A 25,659-nucleotide genomic window follows, 5' to 3' on the forward strand; every position below is an offset into this window, starting at 1 on the left:
GCTGGGGGGAGGGACGAAGGTGGGTCTCCAGGAGGGCGAGCCCGAGAAGAGAGGGGGAGGCGTGAAACTGCCTTCGCTGCGTCCCCACTGTGCGCCCCTGGCACTTCCCCAGCCTCTGGCACGGCACTGGTAGGGGTGGGGTCTGCCTTGAAGTTGTTGGTGTGGCAAGCCCGCTGCTGTTTAAATGGTGTGTTTGTTTCGAGTGGCTTAGGGAGGGGGCTGGGGGGGGCAGCGCCCCACTTGGCGCCGCCGCTGCTGCCGGAGGTTCCGCGTGTTAGAAGCTCCAGCTTCGTAGATGACTGAAGAAGGGTGGGCGTTGAGGAGGCCAAAAGCCAAAGTGGGGCTCGGCGCCCCGGGCCGGCCGCCCCCCGTTTGCGGGGGGAGGGCAGGAGCCGCCTCTCGCAGTCACTCTGCGCGCGGGGTGGGAGGGAGAGAGGGAGGCGAGGGGACGAGAGCGCCGGGCTCCCCGCCCCCATCCCACCCGGTTCCAATATTTCGCAGAAAGGCACGCGGCTCCTAATCGGTCCTTTCCAGGCTGAGATTTAGCCGCGCGATGCCCGCGCAGGGGCGGGGGCTGCGGGCCGGGGGAGGCGCGCAGAGTCCGGAGTCGCCGAGCGAGGTGAGGAGCCCGCGTCCTCGGCTGGTGGAGCGGGCGGGCGGGCGCGCAAACCCGAGAGGCAGATATAGAAAGGGGGGCAGGTTAAAAATAACCCTCTCCGGCTGGGAAGCTCGCGCGCGCTCTCTCGCCTCGTTCGGTGCCAGAGGACTCCAGGGGAAGTGGCGTTGGGGAGGGCAGAGCGGGATTCCCCCTCCTCCGCTGGGCGGGGTGCCCGCCTGCGCGCCGCGGCTGCACGTGTGTGGGGCCGCGCGCCCGGGCCCCCTGTGCCCCGGCCGGTGGGCGCCCCCTCCCTAGGACCGGGCGCATATGGCAGCGGCCCCCGCCCGCAGCCTTACGCGGCTGGAGGGAAGCGCTCCATCATTCATTATTTACGAGCGTTAATAGGTTTGAGGCACGGGGGGAGGGGGTGTGGAGGCGAGGGCGCCGTGGGGACCGAGGCATTGGGGGAGGGGGAAGGGCAGGGGCGGGACTGCGGCGCGGGGCCGGAGGACGAGGTCTCAGCCCTGGGCCGGGCGATCGGGTCGCACCTCTCCTCCCGGTCCCTCCACACCGCCGGGTGCTGGGTCGCACAGGGCGCTGGGAGGGAAGCGCGGCCCTTTGATTTTGCCTGTCGGCCTCTGTCCTTCGTGTCCTCGCCCTTCCCGAGGCGGGGGGAGGCGGCTGCGGGCCGTCCGCCCCGCCCTGCGCGCCCCTCGCCGCCGCCGCCGCCGCGTCCCCGACGCAGCCCCGGCCTCATTTATCATCATCTTTGGTCAAGTGGAGTGTGCAAGAAACAGCTGCTTCACTCGGCTGACTTCCGAGGGCGGCTACAGCAGGAATCAGGGAGATGAATGATAGGGGCTGGGGGGGCACAGCCCCCCGGGGTCCCCGCGCAGGCGGGAGAGAGGCGGGGAGCGCCCAGGGCCGCCTCCGCCTCGTGACAACTGCAGCGCCCCCTTTCTCTCCCGGCGCCTCCAATTACCGTGGATCAGGGACGGGGGGGCGCCCCGGGAGAGGACCGGGCTCGGGGAGGGGGCGCCCTTGGCCCGCGGGGGACGGGCGGACGCGCTGCCGGCGCAGCGCGAGGTCGCCGTGACCTTGCTGGGGTCAGCGGGTTTGGCTGCGGAGGAGGCTGCGCGGCGTCTTTGGTGGCGCTTTCCGGATTGGCGCAGAGGCCAGGACACAAGGCGGGGGCGGGCGGGGGCCTGAGGGGGACACGAATAGAAGGTGAAATTTTACCTGCCCCCGAGGGAGTCCTGCGGGTTTTCTCCCGGCAGCAGCAGGCGCTCTGCCTTTGTCTTACACGCCTGAAACATCTGTTGCCGAGGGGCGGTGAGGACGCAAACGACCCCCACACACCCGGCGCGGCGCCCCCGTCCCCGGCGTGGCCCCGCCAGGTTCCAGGACGCGCGGCGCCGCGTTAACCCTGCTCGTGCCGGGGCGCACGCAGCCCAAGCCCCAGCGAGGGGCACCTCGACCCCGGCCCCAGAACGGGCCCTGGCGGGGGCGCCCGGTAGCCCCCGCCCCCCGAAAGGGTGCGGTGGCATCGATGGAGCCGGGGGCGGCTGCGGAAGGGGTTAATGGCCTAGTCGCAGATCCTAATTGTCAGAGCCGGGCCTCGCTTCATCTCAGCTTCCCTAAGTAGAGGCTGAATGCGCAATTAACGGAGTCAGCTTGCCAACTGGAAAGCCGGCCCCGCTTTCACATTGAGCCGAAGACTCCACCAGCTGACTTGGGCTAAGCAATTTCCTCCTCTCTTCCCTCCCTCCGTCCGTCTCTCTCTCTCTCTCTCTCTCTCTCTCTCTCTCTCTCTCTCCCCCTCTCCCCCCTCCCTCCCAGCACCCCTCCCTCTTTCTCTCTCTCCTTAATAATAAAATTATACCAAGGAGTTTGCGGTGTGGCAGGCGGCCAGAAAAGCGTTTCTTTAAACGCCGCCGTCTCACAATTAGGCAGCAAGAGGATTTGACACGCCGTGGCGGCCTGACAGGCGGCTTCCTCCCCTGGGGGCTGGGGGGAGGGAGGGGGCGCCAATTCTCCGGCTCCCCCAGGTGGAACCGGGGCTGGGAGGGGCTGGGGCGTTGCGCCTCCCCGGCCGTCAGGATGCTGCAGCGAGGCGGTGTCGAAGGCAGGGAAGAATGGGTGGTTCCTCCCAGGCTGGGGAAGGTGGCACATTCCGTGACTCCTCTGAGAAGCTGGAGTGCCCAGGAGGAAGAGCTTGCTTGCTCTCCCTTTTTATGTGACAGGTGCTCTGTGGCACAGAGCTGTTAGGGGGAGCTCAGCCCTGCTGAGCCTCTGGGAGAGGTCACTCGCCCTCTCTGGGCTTCCATTAATTCCTCTGCAAAATAAGGGGGAGGTTTGACCTAGAATGTGCTCTGCAGAAAGTGGCTTCTGGTGGCTCACTGCTCTTAGCAGCTGGTCTTGTTGGTAGGGAGGAGGATGTGGATGGCACCATCTCAGAAACAGGCCGGAGACCCCTCTCCAGCTTGGGCAACAGACTGATGAGCCTCAAAGGCACTCAGGAGACTGACCAGCCAGGCAGCTAACGAGTAGGGGTGACTTTGCGGGATTGCCAGGGATTGGTGCCATGAGGATACAAGACACTGGCTATCAGCTGCAGCAGCCAGCCCACCTGAGATGGGGGGAGGCCCAGAGCATTGGGCAGTAATGGGAGGTAACTGCAGTTGCCCTCACCCGCTCTTTTTCCCAGCCCCAGCCAGGCTGCTGCTTCCATCCGGTGCCCTCCCCCTTCCAGCCTCCCCTGACTGCCTCCTCTCCCACCCCCAGAGCCTCTGGGCGTCACTTCATCTCAGCAACACCGTGGCAGCTGTCTGTGTGTCTGTCTGCCTGGGGGAGCAGGGGTTACAGTGCTTTTTCCTTTGTGTCCTCAGCACCAGCTCGGCCCCCACCCAGACTGTAAGCTGAGCAAAAACAGCCTCCACTAGCGAGCGAGTGGATGCAGGCACAAAGGGGCTGTGGAGGAGGGAGCACAAACTTTGTCCTTCCTTCCCGATTGGCTATTGCATGTGTCCTGGCCTCCAGACCCCTCATCATCAAACCTCTCTCTGGGGATCGTCCCTTGGGGAGGGTGTGGTGAGGATTAAGTAATGCTCCTGACACAGAGCCTGACCCCGTTCCCACATCCATCCCGCCTATCCAGTCATCCGAGCAATACTGAGTAGGCATCAACTCTGGGGCCAGTTTCTGGGCTTGGAGCTTAGAACCAAGCAGGGAAAGCCCCTGCCCTCATCAGGCCACTTTCTAGTGAGGGAGGTGCATGTCAAGCAGCTCATTGTACCATAAATTATGTCATTACTACCACAATGAGTGTCTCAAAGGAGTCTGGTGGGGGACCCAGGAGAGTGGGTGCAGGGCCTCCCCCTGTGCCTGGAGTGGAATGCTACAAACGTATTCCACAGCTCTGTGGGCCTCAGGCCTCCAGCCTTCCAGCCTTTGCACACATGCACACGCACGGCACGTGCACACACACACAGCCCCATCATCTCTGCACCTCCTTTCCAAGGCTGCTGAGCTCCACCCCCTGCCGGGCCCCAGCTGCAGTGCCCCAGCTGCAGGGCCCGCCCTCCTTCCTGAGCACACCGCACTCACCTTTATCCTCTCCAGTGCTTGACTGATTCTGCTGGCCCCCAGAGCTTCTCCTGAGGGCCAGGGAATATTCTGGGTGCTCCTGCTCTCAGTCCTTCACACTGAGTGCCCACTAGGCGCCCAGATCCCCAGCCCAACAGGTCCTGCCTTGCCTAAGCAAAATTCCATCTGCATGTTACCCACATCAGTGTTTGACACCTGGGAGCTTGTGATCAAATACAGCCCCTAGACAGGTTCTCTTCAACTCTGCAGTGTTAAAGAAAACTTCTTACATTTTTAAAGATGAGAGGTATGCCGTATTATGAAATGCTGATTTCTGGCTTTTTAAAGGAAAAAGCTCAGAAGCTCTGGAACCCTGGCTTCCCATTCCCGCATGGCAGCAGTCTGCTGGAGCCAAGTGTGGATTCTCCCCTGCCCTGCTTTATTTGGAACCAGGACCTCCAGTTGACCCCCATCCCCACCTGCCCACTTCACTCAGGTGTGCTGCCTGCCAGGCCTCAGGGAGATGTTCTTTGTCCAATGAGTGAAGAGGAGCTGTGGCCACCAGCCCCACCCCCCACCATCCCCACCGAAATGTGCTCTGTACCTCCACCTGTCTGCTTATTCTGGATATTTTCAGGGTTCATGTGACATTTTGCATATTATTTGTTCAATAAATATTTATTGTTCTGAGCAGTGGGGATATAGCTGTGAACAAAACAGGTAAAAATCCCTGCTCTCATAGAACTTTCCTTTTAAAGAGGAGAAATCAGTAAGAAAGTAGGTCAAGGTTTATTACAAGAAGGTAAGTGCTTTGGAGGAGAAACTGGAGAGTGGGGCAAGGGGTGCCATTTCAAACCCAGTGGTCAGGGAAGGCTGCTGGAGAAGGTGACAGGCGAAGGCATAGGGCCAGCACAGGGAGCTGTGTAGGTATCCGGGAGTGGTGTTCCCATCAGAGGGAACAGCCAGTGCAAACTCCCTGGTACTCAGGGAGGTGAAAGGTTCACCCAAGTCACAGAGTCAGTCAGCATTCAGGCAAGCCCACTGGCTTGGCACCTCTGCTTGCCCTTCCCCAGGGAAGTAAGTTATGGTCCTTCTAGGCACGGAGTTGGCAGGACAAGGCTGGGGTGAGAGGCTAGGCGCTCTCATCCTCTGCCTCCCCTCAAAGCCCAGCAGCACGGACGGACCCTATCATGCCCATTGTGGCGCCTCCTACAAGGGCAGGAACCACTGGGGCTTGGGGCTCAGAGAAGAAGGGAGCAGACTGGAAACACCCAAGGGTCCCCTCAGACCTGTGTGCCAGCTCCTTGATCTGGGTCTGGGACCCTGATTATGTCTGATGGCACCAACCTGGCCTGGGGTAGAGGAGGACAGGGGCCACGTTCCCCAGCTGGGCACGGGGGTTTGTCCAGGCTGCCAGACCCCAGCCCTCTTAGCTGTCTGCATCCCAGGAGTCAACCCCCACCCCTTTTCTTTTCCTCATTTTGACAGAGACACGGAGAGATGGTGATGCTTTTTGTTCAGTAGCGAATAAAGTGTTCTAAAAAAAATTATTGTCCACAAGAGACTGATAAGTACAGGGCTGATAGTAGGTGAGCTCTCCTCCTGACAGCCTCCCCCAGAAGGGCCTTGAATGCAGCAGCTGCTCTGAATTCCTCTTGCTACCCCACACGTCACAGGGGTGGGGGCTTGCTGGCCATCTGCCCCTCACCCCCTGGGCTGTGGACCCCCGCAGCCCAGTTCTCTGGGCCTGTTGATGGCTGTATCCCAAAAACAGGTGGTGGGGAGCAACATGCAGCTTTGGCAGTTGGGGGACATAAGTGCTGCACTGGACACAGGCTGTGCCCAGGAAAGGTAGGGTGGGGTGGGGCATGGTGGCGGCCTCCTAGTGGGTTACTCCCGGGGAGGATCCCATTCAAGTGGCTCAGGTAGGTCTCAGCTAACACTGCAGCTGGGTCCCTCAGCATTGGTGGGCTGGGAGGGGTGGTTTTCGGCACATCTGGAGAGCCCAGGAGCCTCTGCTGCCCACTGAAACATCCCCCAAAGCACCATGAGCCCCCAGCCTCAGCAGAAATCCCTAGCAACAGTGGAGCAGACTGGCTGGTGACCTGACACCTGGAGAGCTCGCTGGGGTGATCTTCCTGCTTCTTATCTCATGGCTTGCCTCTTAATATTCAGGCCCCCAGGCCCTGCAGAGAGGAGAATGTTGGTCACCTGAGGGGCTCTCCCATGAGCATGTGGGGGCCACGAACGAGAACAGGTACACACCCAAGTGCTGCCCACGTGGATTGGGCCAGAAAGGCCATGCTTTGGGGTTGGGGCTGCCTTGTCCTCTGGGGTTTCTTAGACCACAGGATGGTCCCTTCCTGGACCAAGGACCCTCACCTGTCCCAGAGGTCTGTGGGACCAACCGTCTTGTCTGCGGGCTCCTTGGAAAATCATTCCTTCTTTCCATTCGAGCCAGGCCCTCAGGACTTAGAATAGGCCCGGCAGGACCACAGTAAGTCTGGCTGATGATTTCTCATCTTAGTCAAGGTCCACATATTTATTTTTTATTAACCACAAAAGAAGGGGAGGCCCAAAGTGGTTCCACCTTCTCCGCCCTCCCCGGACACCCCCTCAGCCTCCTGAGGCCCAGTAAATCCCCCTTCTTCCTCAGGTTCCCAGGCCTTGAGTGGGCTGGGTTTTTAATTTTTTCCCTGCAGCTACAAATCAGGAAATCGGGTCATAAAACCACCTTGGCTAAGTAGGTGGGACGGAACCTGTGGCCTCCGAGCTGCTGCTGGGGAATGGAAAGCTTCCTCTCTCTGTCTCTCCCCCCAGCCCCCCGCCCCTTTCTCTTCCCTCCAGCCCCCACTCACCCTGTGCCCATTTCCCCAGCTGGGGACCTGCCCCTGGGGTCTGGAGAGGCTGTGGGCCTAGTGACCTCTCTCTATCTGAAGGCTGATCAGGGGGTGATAGTTGCCATGGTGACAGCAGGCAGCCCATGCCATCGCTGCCCCTTAGTGGACCTACCTAAGGTTGGTCTGGCTGCCAGAAGATGAGGGCAAGGTTAGAATCAAAGGGGGGTCTGACTTGGCGCTCAGGGTCAACCCGGGCACCCTCACTTGTCTTATCCCACGGCACCTTTTTCTTGCTGTGCTGCTCCAAGCTATGTTCCTCCAAAATGGGAATCCTTGCTGTGGGTCCAGGCCAGGCGGCGTCCACGCTTGGTCTGGTCACTCCTGTTGTTGCTGTGTGGGCGTCCTACAAGAGGACCTGCAGGGGGCTGCCCTGGGGTCCTAAGCAGGACATTTGCCCCTCTGAACCTCACTTTTTTCTGTGAAGGGAGCAGGACAACCAAAGCCTTGAATGAACAAACCTCTGCAGAGCAGCGATCAGCTGCTGTGGGGGAGGCTGGGGTCCTCGCCTGAAAGAAGGGCCGTGCCCCAGTTTCGCCACCAAGCCCTTTGAAGGCTGCTGGCCTCACACTGGAGGAGAGCTGGGGACTGGGGTCTCGTCGTGCTCCCATTCTCTGACCCCCCCCCCACACACACTCATGTCATTCCATGGCTGTGTAGATGGCCTGGTGGGAGGTGGGACCTACTGCTACACTAAGGCATTTTCTAGGGAGTTGGATGTGGAGGGGGACCTGGGCCCAGTTCGGGGGCATGTGGCCTTGAGCTCATGCTCCTGTCAGAGCCTGGTATGCCTCCTCCGTCTGGTGGCGTGGGAAAATCAACTTGCAAGAGTCGTTATAGGAAGAAGCGTTGGTGTATCTGGTGCTTAGAGGATGCTTAAGACTTCCTGTCTCCTTCCTGCCTGCCTTCTAGGTTTAGCAAGAACTTTAGAGATAAGGCCTTGGCCAAGTGTCTAGAGAAGAGGCAGGTGGGGAAGGGGGGATGGGGGAGAGGAGGGAGAAACCTCAGGCAGGGGCTGAGCTGGGCCAGGGCAGCCCAGTGAGTGCGGGCAAGGGGTCCCTCCCCACCCCTGCTGCCCCTTCCCTCCAGCCCAAGCCAGAGGCCAAGCCCACAATCTGCCCACTTTGCCACTTCTTCCCCTCCCCCAGGTTCAAAGGTCACCATTGCTCTGCCAAGGGGCCTCTCTGCCCCCTCCTCTGCTGATGTTACCACCCCAGCACTGCTGCCTGCCTCTCTCCCCCTCCATGTCCTTTCCTAGTGCTCTTGAAAAGTAATCATAATTGTAATAATTAATAACAACAGAGCCCATGGCCGGCTTGAGGCGGCTCTTAAAGAGGCAGCACCCCATTTTCTGCTGGCAGAGCCAACCACATGGGCGCTGTGAGGCGGCCCAAGGTGTCAGGCCTTTGTCCCCGCACCCCTGCCTCCCCTGGGCTCAGAGGGTGGTGTTGGGGTGAGCACTTTCGCCTGCGTTCTCCATCAAGCACTGGTTTCTCCTATTTTAATTGAACTGTCTTTTCTTAGAGATAGATGCTTTCACTGTATCCAGCTGCTGCTCTTGTATACTGGGAAACCCGCCTGTAATACAGCTCAGCTAAATTAAAAGACGCAGCAGCTGGACTGATTAAACAGGGAGGGAGAGATCTGGCCAGAGCGGGCAGGGAGGGGACACTGGTGGCACCTCCTTTCTCTCTCTCTCTCTCTCTTTTTAAATAATGTTTCTGTTAATGCATTTCGGAGAATGTGAAAAAAAATTAAAAAGCCGTAGAAATGTTAATGATATCCACAGGACACTCAGCAGGAAATGAGAGTGATCTGGGACTAATAAAAGCCGAAATGTAATTTGTGCAGATATACGATGTGCAGCCTTCAGAACAGTCCTGGGTTTCTGCATTCTGGGCTCATAAACACGCCCGGAGGGCAGGGAGCGGGCACCCTGTGCTTGGCCCTGAGCAGGCCCCTCAGCAGGGGCCCACCTGGAGAGCCCTAGGCAGAGGTGGCCTCCACCTGCCAGCTGGGGTGTGGATGGCGCCTGCAGGTGCCTACTACTTCCTTCTACCTGGGGACAGAAGGGGGCCACCAGCCTGCCTGGGCAACCCTGTGGCAGTCTGGCCGGGGCCGTCTCTGTGGAGGTCAGGGTAGGAGGCACAGGGCTGCCCACCTGGCAGGTTGCCAGCAGGCCAGAACCAAGTGTCGGCTCCAGCTCCTCTGGGCTGGCGCGTCGCAGCAAGCACCTCCTGTGATGTTGTAGCCAAGCTGCCAGGGACAGGAATGAAGTGGGTCAGAAGGGCGGGTGCACTTCTCCTTGTTAGGGATGCCTGCGCTCAGTGCAGGGAGCAGAGGGGAGGCAGAGGGAAGGAGGCATTGATGCCTGGTGGCAGGGGCTCACTGGTGGGGTTGGCTGACTCCAGAGGAAGGGGAAGTGCTTTGGCTCTGCCCCCTGGGACAGGTGGACCTGGGGCTGTCCAGCTGCAGGGAGGACCTCCTCTGTCCCCTCCTCTGGGTCAGTCCCCTCCCTCTCTCCCCCCACCCCACCCTTTTCTACCTCCTTCCCCTCTTCTCATATCTGTGTGTCTCTCTTCTCTCTACCCTTCCTTCCCTCTTTATTCCTTTCTAACCTCTTAAGTAACCCTGGAATCTTTGTAGCCCAAGGCAAGCCATCCCTTCCTTTTTCAGTGTTTGGGAACAAGAACTGGAAAGTCCCCCGTCCCCTTCTGGGGGCCTGGGCCATGCAGGCTAAACTGAGCCCATTCTTCCTGCCCCTACGCTGGCATGGCTGCTGGGTGAATCCTGAGCTGCCTGAGACTCAGGGCCCAGGGCCATTCCTGTGATGTGATTCCTCTGCAGCCTGGGGGATGCCTCTCTCTCCCATCCCTCCTTTGAGGGTCTCCTGAAAGATGACCAGGCCAGCCAGTCAGTTGGGGGATCCGTTAGCCTGTATGCAAAGGGCCAGCCTGTGCTCTGAATCCAGATGCTCTGCCCTGAAAGGTCCCCCAGTCTTCCTCGGGTCCTTTCCTGACAGGATCCTGCTTTGGGGCAAGCTAGGCCCACCTGGGCCCCTGCCCCTAAAATCATAACCGCATGTACTCTCAGGTGCGGCCTGTCCCCATCCTGACCTGCGGAGGCAGGGAGGGGCCTGGCCAGGAGGGACAGGCCTGCGTCCTACCCGCGCAGGAGGGCCAGGCTGGTGCACTCTCCCGCGGTGTGGGACTGCGTCTCTGTCCCTCATTAGTATGCGCTCCCTCACTCTGGGCCACGTAATCTGCTTATGCACCTATGATATCAAAAACCGGAGGCAGGTGCTGCCGTCCTGCGTTCCCAGGAGTCAGAGGAGGGGACGTTTTATGTCTACAGTGCCACGGCATCCCCTAATGGACGTCTGCTAGAAGGAACAGACAGATTCCAGATGGCGCGGCAGTGATAGAGGTGTGTGTGTGCGCGTGTTTGTGCATGTAAGTGTGCGTGCGTGTGCGTATGCCTGTGTGTGTGTGCATGCAGCAGGCCTTGACCAGCGGCCTCCCTGGGGCAGGGGCAGACCGTCTTCATCCCCAGCATGGCTGGGTCATGCTTGAACATGGCCGTGCAGGGACTAGATTACAGGATCCAGTGGTCCCTGGGTGACATGGGAACGGGAATTGCTCTGCTAAATGATTTTGAGCTGTCAGGAAGGGCTGGGAGTGGTGGGTGGGGGCCGGGGGAGGAGCCAGTGAGGAAGAGGGTGGGGTGGCAGCTCCCCAGTGACCTGGCGCTGGGCAGCAGGTTTTGCGCCTCCCACAGTGTCGTGGCTGTCCTTGGCAGGGCTCACCTGCAGGCGATGTGGGAGCAGGAATCACAGCACACTCCTCCCCGACACAGAAGTTGTCAATATGTGCACAGCTGGCGGGAGGTGCTGGCGGGAGGCACAGGCGAGGAGAGAGTGGGAAGAGGGCGGGGGGTTGTGCTTGCTGAGGAGAAAGGACATGGCCCATCTGAATTGCTGTCCCTCTGCCCCTCCCCACCCTCCTTCTCTCCCTTTTTCTTTTCACAGATAATCAGCCCAAGTCATGCAGTCTTTTCGAGAAAGGTGTGGTTTCCATGGCAAACAACAGAACTACCAGCAGACCTCACAGGAAACATCACGCCTGGAGAATTACAGGCAGCCGAGTCAGGCTGGGCTGAGCTGCGACCGGCAGCGGCTGCTGGCCAAGGACTATTACAGCCCGCAGCCTTACCCGGGCTACGAGGGCGGTGCGGGCACGCCCTCCAGCACAGCCGCTGCTGTGGCCGCAGAGAAGTACCACCGAGGCAGCAAAGCCCTGCCCTCGCAGCAGGCCCTGCAGGGGAGGCCAGCTTTCCCGGGCTACGGCGTCCAGGACAGCAGCCCTTACCTGGGCCGCTACTCCAGTGAGGACAGCCTGCAGGCCTGGGGGGCCCCTCAGCCTCCGCCCCCACAGCCACAGCCCCTGCCAGGGGCGGTGGGCAAGTATGACGAGAACTTGATGAAGAAGGCGGCAATGCCCCCTGGAAGGCAGTACTCGGAGCAGGGTGCCCAGCTGCCCTTTCGGACTCACTCCCTGCACCTCCAGCAGCCCCCACCACCTCAGCAGCCCCTGGCATACCCCAAACTCCAAAGGCAGAAACTGCAGAATGACATCGCATCCCCTCTGCCTTTCCCCCAGGGTGGCCACTTCCCGCAACATTCCCAGTCCTTCCCCACCTCCTCCACCTACTCCTCATCCGGCCAGGGTGGTGGGCAGGGTGCCCACTCCTATAAGAGTTGCACGGCACCGTCTGCCCAACCCCATGACAGGCCAGTGGCCGCCAACGCCAGCCTGGCCCCGGGACAGCGGGTCCAGAACCTTCATGCCTACCAGTCAGGCCGCCTCAGCTATGACCAGCAGCAGCAGCAGCAGCAGCAGCAGCAGCAGCAGCAACAACAACAAGCCCTTCAGAGCCGGCACCATGCCCAGGAAACCCTCCATTACCAAAACCTCAACAAGTATCAACACTACGGGCAGCAAGGCCAGGGCTACTGCCAGCCAGACACAGCCGTCAGGACTCCGGAGCAGTACTACCAGACCTTCAGCCCAAGCTCCAGCCACTCACCTGCACGCTCCGTGGGCCGCTCGCCCTCCTACAGCTCCACCCCGTCGCCGCTGATGCCAAACCTGGAGAACTTTCCCTACAGCCAGCAGTCACTCAGCACTGGGGCCTTCCCTGCAGCGATCACCGACCACAGCCACTTCATGCCTCTGCTCAACCCCTCCCCGACGGATGCCACCAGTTCCGTGGACACCCAGGCTGGCAACTGCAAGCCCCTGCAGAAGGACAAGATTCCTGAGAACCTGCTGTCAGATCTCAGCCTGCAGAGCCTCACGGCACTGACCTCACAGGTGGAGAACATCTCCAACACCGTCCAGCAGCTGCTGCTCTCCAAGGCGGCCATGCCGCAGAAGAAAGGGGTCAAGAACTTCGTGTCCAGGACCCCAGAGCAGCACAAAAGCCAGCACTGCAGCCCCGAAGGCAGTGGCTACTCAGCGGAGCCAGCAGGTACACCGCTGTCGGAGCCTCTGAGCAGCACGCCGCAGTCGACCCACGCCGAGCCACAGGAGGCCGACTACCTGAGCGGCTCCGAGGACCCACTGGAGCGCAGCTTCCTCTATTGCAACCAGGCCCGTGGCAGCCCCGCCAGAGTCAATAGCAACTCAAAAGCCAAGCCCGAGTCTGTGTCCACCTGTTCTGTGACCTCACCCGACGACATGTCCACCAAATCTGACGACTCCTTCCAGAGCCTGCACAGCAGTCTGCCACTTGACAGCTTCTCCAAGTTCGTGGCAGGCGAGCGGGACTGCCCACGGCTGCTCCTCAGTGCCCTGGCACAGGAGGACCTGGCCTCTGAGATCCTGGGGCTGCAGGAAGCCATCGGCGAGAAGGCCGACAAGGCCTGGGCCGAGGCACCCGGCCTAGCCAAGGATGCCAGCAAGCCGCCCTTCTCTCTGGAGAACCACAGCGCCTGCCTGGACTCTGTGGCCAAGAATGCATGGCCACGGCCCGGGGAGCCAGAGGCCCTGCCAGACTCCTTGCAGCTGGACAAGGGCAGCAGCACCAAGGACTTCAGCCCAGGGCTGTTCGAAGACCCTTCGGTGGCCTTCACCACTCCTGACCCCAAGAAGACAACTGGTCCCCTCTCCTTTGGCACCAAGCCCACACTTGGAGCTGCTGCTCCAGACCCCACTGCAGCAGCTTTTGACTGCTTCCCGGACACTACCACTGCCAGCTCAGTGGACGGTGCCAACCCCTTTGCCTGGCCAGAGGAAAACTTGGGGGATGCTTGTCCCCGGTGGGGACTGCACCCCAGTGAGCTCACCAAGGGTCTGGAGCAGGGCGGGAAGGCCTCGGATGGTGTCAGCAAAGGGGACGCCCATGAGGCGTCAGCCTGCCTGGGCTTTCAGGAGGAGGAGCCCCCTGGGGAGAAAGTGGCCGTGATGACCGGGGACTTCAAGCAGGAAGAGGCGGGTGGGGTGAAGGAGGAGGCGGGTGGGCTGCTGCAGTGCCCAGAGGTGGGCAAGGCCGACCGGTGGCTAGAGGACAGTCGGCACTGCTGCTCTGCTGCCGATTTTGGGGACCTCCCGTTGCTGCCGTCCACCAGCAGGAAAGAGGACCTGGAGGCCGAGGAGGAGTACTCCTCCCTATGTGAGCTCCTGGGTAGCCCTGAGCAGAGGCCCAGCATACAGGACCCGCTGTCACCAAAGGCCCCACTCATCTGCACGAAGGAGGAGGTAGAAGAGGTGCTGGACCCCAAGGCCGGCTGGGGCTCCCCATGCCACCTCTCTGGGGAGTCTGTCATCTTGCTGGGCCCTACCGTGGGTGCCGAGTCAAAGGTCCAGAGTTGGTTTGAGTCCTCCCTGTCCCACATGAAGCAAGGGGAAGAAGGCCCCAATGGGGAGAGGGCTCCAGGGGATTCTGCCACCTTGGACACTTCCTTGGCCCAGAAGCTGAACAAGCCCGCTGTGCCTGAGGCACCCCTCGCTAAGAAAGAGCCCGTGCCACGGGGCAAAAGTTTGCGGAGCCGGCGGGTGCACCGGGGGCTGCCTGAGGCTGAGGACTCCCCGTGCAGGGCACCAGCGTTGCCCAAAGACCTCTTGCTCCCCGAATCCTGCACTGGGCCCCCACAAGGACAGATGGAGGGGGCCGGGGCCCCTGGCCGGGGGGCCTCGGAAGGGCTCCCCAGGATGTGTACCCGCTCCCTCACGGCCCTGAGCGAGCCCCGCACACCCGGGCCCCCAGGCCTGACCACCACCCCTGCCCCCCCAGACAAACTCGGGGGCAAGCAGCGGGCCGCCTTCAAGTCTGGCAAGCGGGTGGGGAAGCCCTCACCCAAGGCTGCATCCAGCCCCAGCAATCCGGCTGCCCTACCGGTGGCCTCTGACAGCAGCCCCATGGGCTCCAAGACCAAGGAGACAGACTCCCCCAGCACACCTGGCAAGGACCAGCGCTCTATGATCCTTCGGTCCCGCACCAAAACCCAGGAGATCCTCCACTCCAAGCGGCGGCGGCCATCAGAGAGCCGGCTCCCCAACTGCCGCGCCACCAAGAAGCTCCTTGCCAACAACCACCTGCCCGCCACCTTCAAGGTCTCTGGCAGCCCCCAGAAGGAGAGCAGGGTGGGCCAGCGGGCGAGGGTCCCCAAGCCCGGTGCAGGTGGCAAGCTCTCTGATCGGCCCCTTCATGCGCTCAAGAGGAAGTCGGCCTTCATGGCGCCCGTCCCCACCAAGAAGCGGAGCCTGGTCCTGCGGAGCGGTGGCGGCAGCAATGCCAGTGGCAGTGGGGGGGATGGGAAGGAGGAGCAGGCCGAGGGCTCCCCCACCCTCTTCAAGAGGATGTCTTCTCCCAAGAAAGCCAAGCCCGCCAAGGGCAATGGCGAGCCCACCACAAAGCCCCCGCTCTCAGAGACCCCTGACACCTGCATCAAGCTCACCTCCCGGGCAGCCTTCCAGGGGACCATGAAGACCAAGGTGCTGCCGCCCCGGAAGGGCCGCGGCCTGAAGCTGGAAGCCATCGTGCAGAAGATCACCTCGCCCAGCCTGAAGAAGTTCGCGTGCAAAGCGCCAGGGGCCTCCCCTGCTCATCCTGTCAGCCCAGCCCTCCCTGAGAAGGACCGTGGGCTCAAGAGTGCTGGGGGCAGCCCCGTGGGGGCAGAAGGAGGTCTGCTAAATGTGGGCACTGGGCAGTTGGGGGCCGACCCGTTATGCAGAAATCTGACGAACAGATCCTTAAAAGGCAAGCTCATGAACAGTAAGAAACTGTCCTCAGCTGACTGTTTCAAAACTGAGGCCTTCATATCCCCAGAGGCCCTGCAGCCTGGAGGGGCCGCCCTGGCGCCTAAGAAGAGAAGCCGGAAAGGCAGGGCTGGAGCCCTCGGACTCCCCAAAGGCCCTCTGGAGAAGCGACCCCATCTTGGCCCAGCTCTGCTCCTGACTCCCCGAGACAGGGTCAGCAGCACACAGGGGGGTGGTGAGGACATCTCTGGTGGAGGAGGCAAGAAGCCAAAGACGGAGGAGCTGGGCCTGGCCTCCCAGCCCCCAGAGGGCCGGCCCTGCCAGCCGCAGACAAGGGCGCAGAAGCAGCCAGGCCATGCCAACTACAGCAGCTATTCCAAGCGGAAGCGCCTCACTAGGGGCCGGGCCAAGAATACCACCTCTTCGCCCTGTAAGGGGCGTGCCAAGCGGCGCCGGCAGCAGCAGCTGCTGCCCCTGGATCCCGCAGAGCCTGAAATCCGCCTCAAGTACATTTCCTCTTGTAAGCGGCTGAGGGCAGACAGCCGGACCCCCGCCTTCTCGCCCTTCGTGCGGGTGGAAAAGCGAGATGCGTTCACCACCGTATGCACTGTCGTCAACTCCCTTGGGGATGAACCCAAGCCCCACAGGAGGCCTTTCTCCTCCTCCTCCTCTTCCTCATCCTCATCCTCCTTCTCCTTGGATGCAGCCGGGGCCTCCCTGGCCACGCTCCCTGGGGGCTCCATCCTGCAGCCGCGGCCCTCTCTGCCCCTCTCCTCCACAATGCACTTGGGGCCTGTGGTTTCCAAGGCCCTGAGTACCTCTTGCCTTGTTTGCTGCCTCTGCCAAAATCCGGCCAACTTCAAGGACCTCGGGGACCTCTGTGGGCCCTACTACCCTGAACACTGTCTCCCCAAAAAGAAGCCAAAACTCAAGGAGAAAGTGCAGCTGGAAAGCACCTGCGAAGAGGCTTCACTGCCCCTCGAGAGAACACTCAAAGGCCTCGAGTGTGCAGCTGCTGCCGTCACTGCCGCTGGGAAGCCCACCAGGCCTGACGGTCCAGCCGACCCGGCCAAGCAGGGCTCACTGCGCACCAGTGCCCGGGGCCTGTCGCGGCGGCTGCAGAGTTGCTACTGCTGTGACGGCCGGGGGGACGGTGGAGAGGAGACAGCCCCAGCCGACAGGAGCCGCAGGCACGAGTGCAGCAAGGAGGCCCCAGCAGAGCCTGGTGGGGACACCCAGGAGCACTGGGTGCATGAGGCCTGTGCGGTGTGGACCAGCGGGGTCTACCTGGTGGCCGGGAAGCTCTTTGGGCTGCAGGAGGCCATGAAGGTGGCCATGGACATGGTAAGAGGCCAGCCCGGCCAGGGAGGGGAGCACAGGGCTCAGGGCGGGCAGATGGGCAGTCGGGGAGCCCCATGTCTCTTGGGTGCCGTGGTTTGAGGGAACATGAGCACAGTCACAGTACTATCGGCAGGCTCCGAGAGCCCGTCTGGGGAGTTTGGGGGACAGTTGAGGCACACCTCAGGCTAAGGCAGGACACACTTGTTCACCCTGTCCCGGGAACCTTGCGGCCCCTACACCCAGCCAGTGCTCACTCACACACTCACCTGGCACTTTCCAGAGCCCACCAGCCCACTGTCTGCTGTCAGCTGAGATGCTGAGGTCCAGAGAGGGACGCAAGGCCCCCCAGGATTGACTATCAGGGCAGCTCAGGGCAGCCGGCAAATGCAAGTTACCCACCCTCCACCCTGCCTTCCTCACCCCCAGGATGGAGCTGGGGGAAGACCCTCTCCAGCATGTGGCTGGCACATGGGACCCTGTCACAGGACCCTTCCCCTCTGCAGGACAGCCCCCAGGCTCTCAGCCCACAGCGGCAGGGGAGTCCAGGAACCTCCAGGCGTGAGCTCTGAAGCCCCTGCAGGGAGCTCTGTCACAGGCGGCTGAGAACGAGCACTCCGGGCTGCTCTGCACCAACTGTGTGGCTTTGGGCCTGAGACTGAACCTCTCTGGGCCCCACTTTCCGCATCTATAAAGTGAGGGGTCGTGAGGTTTAAACGAGGTACTGCCTGCAAAGCTATTCGGGCTGCACCTGGCCAGTACTCAGTGCTCTGTGAGGACTCGGTATTGGTGGGACTAGTGGCAGTGGGAGTGATGTCATTACCAGCAGTGACACTGCTGCTGCTCCAGTACGACAGGCCTGGCCTCGGTCCTCAGGCTCCCTCCTGAGGGAGGTCAGGAGGCTGGAGCCCGTGTGGTGGTAGTCAGCGGGAGGTGCCGGGTCCCGGGCAGCAGGGGTCCACGTCCTCCCCTGGGGACCTGTGCCCCTGCCCCCACCATTCACTCAGGGCCCCATGTGGCCCCTGTTCAGGCTTCTGGGGGACGACGCTCCTGGCACTGTGCAGGGAGCAGTGGGTCACACTTACCCTGCCCCAGCCCTGCCTCTCCCGCTCCTTCCTTCACGGGGGCCACCGTGGCCACTGGGGCCCAGTGGCGGAGCCAGAGGAGCTGTCCAGGCTTGGGCTTCGGGAAACTTTCGCAGCCTGCCTCTGAGCAATTCAGTGACCTGGCAGAGCTGCCCCTGCCCGGTGGCCTTCACCTCCCACCCACCTGCTCCTTCCTAGAACACCCCTGAAGCCACCCTGACCAGCCCTGCACCCGACAAGAGGCCCAGGCACTGTCTGGCCACGCCCCACTCCCCTGCACACACCCCCCGTGTGTGTCGGGTGTCAGCCCCGCTCCACGCCCACCTCTCGCTAAGCCATAGCCCTCACCTCACCCAGGCCAGCCGAAGGCCACCTGCAGCAGACAGCGGCCCCCGGCCTGGGCCTCTCCCTCTCCCCTTTTCATTTATTGTCCCCCCTCCTGCTTTCTCAGCTTCTCTCTCTCTTGTCACTGGCTCCTTCCCAGCTGCCTTGAAGTAGGCTCAGGTCTCTCCTTTCATTAAAAATACTAGTAACCTGCAGATGGCCAGCCCTGCCATTCACAGCCGCACTCCTGAGTGCCTTGTCCGTGCTGCAGCCTCGCCGGGTAGCGCCTCCCCGCTCCCTGACACTCATGTCCCCCAGGCCCACGTCCAGGGCCTCCTCCAAGGGCAGGGGCTGGGCAACCAGGGAGGAGATGACAGTGAGGGTTGCTGCCCCTGCCCCTGCCAGTTCCGATGCCCTGGGCGTCTACCTCACTGACCTGCACACACACACACAGCCCTGCTGGACTGGGGAGAAAGTGACTCAGAGAGGTGCCACACGCTTCCTCCCAGTGTCACGCAGCCAGTAGAAGCTGGAATTCGGCCACTCGGCCCATCGCTGTCCACTGTGTCGTGCTCCAGAAATGGCCTGGCAGCCCCCGCCATTGGGGCGCCTGGGTGAGGAGGGTCAGGGTGAGGAGAACACACTCCGGCAGGCTTTGCTGGTCACTGAAGGTGTCTCTCTGGCAGGGAGATGGTCCCTGGCTGTGCCTGGGGATGGGAGCCAGGGCACGTGCCCACCCCCAGACAGGAGGCTTCTCTCGAGAGCCTCAAGGGCTCGTTATAGCAATTCCCACCCGGGAGAGTCAGGCCATCCCCATGGAACACCCTGGAAGGATGGGCAGGGTCTGGGACTTCCCAGAGTCCCTGCTCAAGGGCCCTCATGGCCACTGTTCTGTCCACTGTCCCTTCCTGCCTTGGAGGCTTGGTGGCACCAGGTGCCTTTGGAGTCAGACCCTGGTTCAGATCCCAGGTCTGCCAAGGGCCAGTTACAGAACTCCAGGCAAGTCACTCGTCCTCCGTGAGCCCCAGAACATTGAGCCCCGTTAGCAGGCTTGTGGGGTCATGCAGATGATCTGTGACCCTCCCAGCATGCAGTAGGGCTCAGTGTGCAGCTGAGTCCCCAGCCCCCAACCCCGTTATACCTGTTGTTACTTTGGCCTCACTTTTGCTCTCCGGAGAACAGAACTGTGCAAGCCCCCAAGGACAGCCACTTCCTTAAGTATCCCCTCCTGGGAACCCCCCACAACACCTGCTGTCTCTGCACCCTGCCATGCCCATCTCCTGAGACCTCAGTTTCCCAGCCTACCCAGAGTCTACCCCTCCCCGCAAGTTACTGTGGACCCCCATTTCCCATCCAGATGAGGTCTGGATGCTTTGGATGAGGAGGGGACACAGGCTGAGTCTGGGCATTATTAGGAGTCTGGGTAGTATCTGCTCGGGCCTTGCTCTGGGCGCCTTGGCCAGCCTGGGTGCCTCTGGCAGCACCCACAGGCTGCACCCCTCTTGGGGTAGCTGGGGTCAGAAGTGCCTGGGGCCTCCCTCCGTCTCTTCGTCCCATTGAAGTGCCTGCCTTTGGGGTTGTTGGGGCCTCTGCACAGGGAGCCTTCAGCCAGAGGGGCCCAGTTACCCTTTAAATATCAAAACATCCCCAGGGCCGTGGGGATGGGAGACTTGGGCCTGGCCTGGGGTCCCATTCATGCTTCATTGCCCCCTTTTGGGTTGAGAACTGTGGGGATGCTGGGCCCCAAATCCCTGGGGAGCCATCCCAGACAGGAAGGAGGTGTCAGCCCTGAGCAGAGGAAACTGCCCACCCAGAGGCATTATGTGAAAACCTGATGTTCTAGAATGTCCCCAGCCTCCCACTCCCAGCTCTTGGGCATAGAAGGAGCATTAGGGCAGGAGAAGGCTTTCTCACCTCGGCCTTCCCCAGCTGCTGGGGATGGGATGCAGCCCATCCACCCTAGCAGTTTGGGTATGTGCTGGGTACAGAGCCCAGTCTGGCGCTGCGTGCCCTCAAGAGGGTTACCCAACCTCTGAGCTGTCACTGGTAGCCTGGGTAAGGTAGTAATACCATTGTGAGGTTGTCACGAGGGCAAGGCTTCCACCACGCCTGGTGCGTGGTGAGCTCCTGCTGTCTGTTTCAGTGGCGCAGCATCTGGGCGCGGGCTCTGCCGCCGCCTCTGCTTCTCTCCTCCCCTCACCCCCACTGGTGCTGTGGCAGCTGTGGTGCTGGCATCTGCGTGACTGTGGGCCGGTCATCGTCCCTCCCCAGGCCTCAGGTTTTGCTTCCCTCTTCCAAGGGCCTTCTGGGTATTGCCACCCTTCCTGGCCACATCCCCCTCCAAGCAGCTGGGCCAGGCATGGGGCAACCCCCAAGCTCAGAGGATGACAATTTTGAGATCTAGGGGGGCTGGGCGCCATGCCGTATGGCATCAGATGTACATTAAGTCAGCATCTCTGGGGATTGCTGCTGTACTTCCTCCTGCAGATCTGAAATGTCTCATCCTAGCTCAAGACAGTCCAGTTCTAGGTTTGGTGTTCCTGCTGCTGCCAGAAAGGGTAGAAAACAGTGCTTGTTGCTTTCAAACTTGCCCAGAACAAGAACCTCAGTTTCACCATCCATAAAGTGGGCTAATGAAAGTTACCCGCCTCAAGGACTGTTAGAAGGAGCCAGTGGACAAGGGCACATGCTGTGCCCAACACGTGGACATTCTCCACAAATGCCAGTTGTTACCCGCAGCCGCCACTGTAATCAGTGTCACTGGCCCCGAGAGGGTCCCCCACCCAGTGCACCAGTCCAGGGGATGCCAAAGAATCAACCCCTGTGGGCATCTGCACCCCAGTACTGGGGCAGTCAGCTGAAATCCTTCCAGCTGCTTTTCAAGGACCATTTTGGAGGAAGGAGGCAGGGACCATGGGGGCTTGTCTCCATAGCTTGAGGGGTGGGCTCTTCAGCCAGAGACTCACCTGCCTTCCCTCTCTCTTCATCAGACATGTTCCAGCTGCCAAGAAGCCGGGGCCACCATCGGGTGCAGCCACAAAGGATGCACCCTCACTTACCATTACCCATGTGCCAGCGACGCAGGTAACAGCCAGCCCACGGGGACAGGGAGGTGTGGAGGCCCATCTGAGCAGTCCAGGGAGACCCTGGGCACAGCTCCTCCAACCCAGGCTCCACCCGGCCCCTCGGTTTCTCTCCTCTTCTGCCCCAGCAATTCTTTATCCCCCCATCTTTCTTTCTACCTAGACCTGTGCTGAGCATTGCCAGGGACATAGAAATAAATCAGTGCCTAGCCGCCTGCTGAGGAATGTCCAGAGCAATGAGGGGAGACAGAGGCATAAATTATAACAGAGAGAGCTGTTAGAGGTGCTGTCATTGCCGAGAGGTGGGGAGGATCTCAGGCCTCAGAGAGACAGGGGTCCTGAGGCTGGGCCTTTGAAGAACGAATAGAGGTTCACTGAGCAGAGAAAAAGGGAAAGGTCATACATACTACAGCAACAGAAAGTGGATGAACTGGGGGGAGACGAGGTTCAAAGCAGAGACTAAGGCCAAATGCTCTTCTGTTGGCCATAGGCAGCGGTTGTGGAAGGTTGAGCAGCAGACAGTTGGAACTGGAGGCAGGACCAGCCCCGCATCCTGTCCCCAGTCCCTACTCTCACTCGCTCATTCATTTGTTCCACGGGTATTTATTGAGCACCTACTATCACCAGGCAAACAGAAGGACTGATTGCATGAGCCAGAGAGATCCGGGAGCCCCGACCCTCATCGACCACATCGGGAAACAGAGGCTCAGAGAGAGACATTCCTTATTCATTCAAAGAGAGCAGTTCCTTATGGTGTGATGTTAGTAACTCATGACGGCAATATTTCAGGGGGGTTAGAACCAACTTTGGCCTGGATTCAAACCCTGGTGGCATTTCTTTACGTGTGGTCTTGGCTAAGTCCATTGATGTCTCTGCAGTTGGTTCCCTCATCTGTAAAATGGAGATAATAGTCTCTTCTTTCCAGAGCTGTGTGGAGCAGACAGAATTAACGAACGCTGCTCAGGAAGCACAGCCTTTGTCCTGTTTCAGGCCCAGCCCCCATGACCTCTGTCCCCCTCGCCCTCCGTCCCTCCCAGCCCTGGCCTGGAAGGAGGTGATCATGGCCCTGCCTCGCCGTGGACAGAGCCCAGACACCTGGGCTCGTGTCACTCCCAGAGACCCCCCCACCAGCCCTCCTCGCCACCTGGGCAGAAGGGACCACAACTTGCACCTCACCTCCACTGGGTCCCAAGGCTAGCGTCAGCCCCAGCCAAGCTGCCCCAGGAGCACACACAGGACTTTGAGTGGTGATGGTTCCTTGGCAGGGGCTGAGCTGCCAGCACCCAGCAGGAAGGGGGTTCACTGGAGCGGGGCTGCGGGGGGTGTCGCTGTCTTCACCCTCCCATTCGGAGCAGTATAAACCCGATTTTAATGTGGACTCCGCCACTTGCCCAGACACATGGCCTCACTCCCCACCAGTTGCCTTCCTCCTCCTCCGGTGATGAATTTAATGCCCCCTCCATGCCAGGCCCCACATCGGGCCCCCGTGCTGTCTCCAGTTGCATGTTTACAGCTGAGCTGTCTTACCCACAGCCGCACAGCATGGCAGGGACAGAACCAGGGCATGATGCCCTCGCTTTCTTGCTCCATGCGCTGTGCTCTTCTTCCCACCCCAAGGAGCTCACCTTTGAGTGGGACAGACAGGAAAACCATGGCTCTTGCCTACAGTTAGGGAGACCAGAAAAGGAGGAGACAGTGTGCGCTATGGGAGAGGTTCATTCTGTCTGAGCTGGGAGGGAATCCAGGAAGACTTCCAGGAGGAGGTGACGTTTGAGCCAGGCCTCAAAAGATCAGGGGAGGTGAGAAGCAGCTGTTAGTGGTGGGACTTGCATGCTAGGCTTTGAGCAATAGAACTTTTGTTTCAAATGAAGTCTTAGAAGGATTCCGTATATAACAGGGATCTCTGTAGAGCCACAGGGATTAAGGCAGGAAGAGGGCTAGGAAGATAAGACACTGACATAATCAGGGCTGTTAGACTACTGTAATAGTCCAAGCAGGAAAGGATGGTTGCCTGGTACAGATAGAGCCATACATCCCAGATGCTGTGCTGGCACAGCATCCACAGGACTTGATTTAAGGGGTGACAGAGAAGGAGGTGTCAGGCCGGATTATAGCTACCCTGTGTGGCAGGAGGGGAGGTCCAAGCAGGGTGGGTATGTGCAGATAGAGTGTGTTGACCACTGCTGGTTAGCTACTGGCCCTTCCAAGCCCAACTTAATGGCTTCAACACCAACCTTTCATTATTTCTCACGAGGCAGTAGTGGGCTGGGGCAGCAGGGCTGAAAGTGGAGGTCACAGGGCCTCTCATGGCCCAGGCTCCAGACCTCACCTCATTTGACTGGCCAAAGCAAGTCCCAAGTCCAGCCCAGATTCACAGGGTGGGAAATAGAAGCCACCTCTCCATGGGATGAGTGCAGAATCACTGCAAGGACCTGGGCACAGGAAGGGGAGAATGGGGTTGTTTGGCTGTCCATCTACCACACATGACAGCTCCCCTCTATGCAGGCAGCAGCTCCAATACCTGTCAGCCCTGCACACCCACCCAACACCTGGGTCTGCCAAGTGGGAGATTCCACGGGGGTTCTCCAGGTGTCTGGGTCAGGGTCTCAGACTGCAGGGTACCAGGGCTGGCTAAGTGCTGCCAGCCTCTGCCCTGCACTGCTACCAAGCCCACTAACCCTGCCCCCTTTCAATCCTCATTAAGGGGACCCACTCTGGAGACATTCTGAAGGGCAGACAGGGGCTGCTGCACCATGGCGTTCTGTTTGAACCTTTCTACACTCAGGCCCTAGGGCCAAAGGACACAGGATGGCCAGAAACTCCCTCTCCATGCCCCAACCCCAGTGGATTGCTGGAGCTGCTGGTTTGGAAGTGGCCACCTCCTACTTTCAGCTTCCAGTGGCCCAAGCCCTTGACGGGAGTGCCTGCAGCTGAGGCAGGGGATCGCCATGCGTACAGCCTGGGGATTGCCATGCATGCAGCCTGGGGCTTGAGCCCAGTGCTCTTTGGAAAGTCTAGTTCAACCCCAGCACCATGTCTGGCTTGCCTGAGGGTACAGAAGCAGAAGGCTGATGACTCACCTCCCCGCTGGCCCTAAAATGCAAAACCTCATTTTGCAGTTTTCAGGTCTGAGGCACCCCTAGCTTCTGGCAGGGAGTGGGTAGGAAAAAGGGAGACAGCCTCAGAGAGGCCTGTGTCGTCCCAACCTGCTCTCAGGGCTGCAGACCCACCCCCGCCCCTCTGCCCTGCCTGCTGGCAAGCACCCTCTCATGGTGCCACCACACAGAGCCACCTTCCCTGTGAGCAGGAAGACTGTGCTGGGAGGAGAGCAGTCCCTTGGTCAGCTGGGGCCTCCCAGATATTTGTGGGTTTGAGTTTGTTCAGAACAAGGGCTGGTGAGGCTGGCAGGGAGGGGGGATGAGCCCAGGAGGAGACTAGAGGGTGGTGGGTGGGGGTGGCAGGGGGAAAAGCCAGGGTCTTCCTAGGTGGCAGCAGGCAGAAGAGCAGGACTCACTCAGACAGCAGCACAGCCCTGGGCCGAAGTGGGTGTGAGGACCAGCCGTGCTCGGCTGTCCTTTGCCCCCTCAATGACATGTCATGCTGTGGGCACCCCAATACTTTCTTCCTTGGAACCACTCAAAGCCAAGCCCTCTGTGTCCTCTCCTCCTCCTCCCCCCATAGGAATAAGCCCTCACATCCTGAGTACCTGCGTGTGCCACGCACGTGCAGTGTGGTTTATATACACTGTCTTCATCAATGCCCACCACAGATATACAGTAGGTGGCATAACGCCCATCCTGCAGATGTGGAGACCGAGGCTGGGAGAAGTAGCTGGCACTGGGAGAGGCATTCACTGAGTGCTTGCTGGGTGTCAAGGCCCTGTCCTAGGGGCTGGGCACACGTCCAGGAAGAAGGCAAAGCTGGTGCCCTCCTGAGCTGCCTTCCAGTGGGAAGAGAGGCAGGGAGCAACTCACTGGGGTATAGACCAGCCCGTTACAGCAGGAGGTAGTGACGGTGTGGCCAAGCAGAATTAGGCAGGGGGAGGGAAAGAGACTGCAGGAGGGAGTCAGGGAAGGCGCCCAGTGTGGAAGTGGGGAGAGTTCCAGGTGGAGAAGGTGAGGCAGAGCTGCCGTGTCACCGGGACGGGGTTTGGATTGTGGAGGATTTCAAGCGGGATCTGATTAACTCTGAAAGAGCTCCTGCAGCCTGGGGTGGGGGGGTGGGGGGGGTGGGGGGGCAGTGGGGCTCCCTCCCCTCCTGGCCCGATGCCCGAGCACCAGCAGCTGTGAGACCCCCTGTCCTAACCACCCATACTTCTCTTTGGCCACAGGTTGCGTATTCATCGAAGAGAACTTTTCTTTGAAATGTCCCAAACATAAGGTAAGTGTGACCACAGGTGCTCCCTAGAGAGGGGTCAGGCAGGAGAGGAGCTCCTCGGCCTTCGCTGCCCCCTGCCCCGACCTGCGGGCCCCCAGCAGGGCCCAGCTGCGG

At 60.6% G+C, this 25,659-nt stretch overlaps 1 protein-coding gene across 2 annotated transcripts in view; it reads left to right on the forward strand.

Annotated features, from left to right (window-relative positions):
* RAI1 (retinoic acid induced 1) overlaps window positions 1-25,659 on the forward strand; it is a 117,409-nt gene that overhangs the window by 91,260 nt on the left and 490 nt on the right. Inside the window, exons 1-4 of one of the 2 annotated variants that reach the window (XM_063111663.1) lie at window positions 10,465-10,506; window positions 11,108-16,682; window positions 21,076-21,169; window positions 25,499-25,548. In XM_063111663.1, coding sequence (XP_062967733.1) covers window positions 11,124-16,682; window positions 21,076-21,169; window positions 25,499-25,548 — 5,703 coding nt within the window. In that variant the 5' untranslated portion in view covers window positions 10,465-10,506; window positions 11,108-11,123. Of the gene's footprint in view, window positions 1-10,464; window positions 10,507-11,107; window positions 16,683-21,075; window positions 21,170-25,498; window positions 25,549-25,659 lie in introns of those variants that run through there. The other variant, XM_063111662.1, reaches the window with a different exon arrangement.

The sequence above is a fragment of the Cynocephalus volans genome, chromosome 10 (assembly GCF_027409185.1).
Source record: "Cynocephalus volans isolate mCynVol1 chromosome 10, mCynVol1.pri, whole genome shotgun sequence".
NCBI lineage: Eukaryota > Metazoa > Chordata > Mammalia > Dermoptera > Cynocephalidae > Cynocephalus > Cynocephalus volans.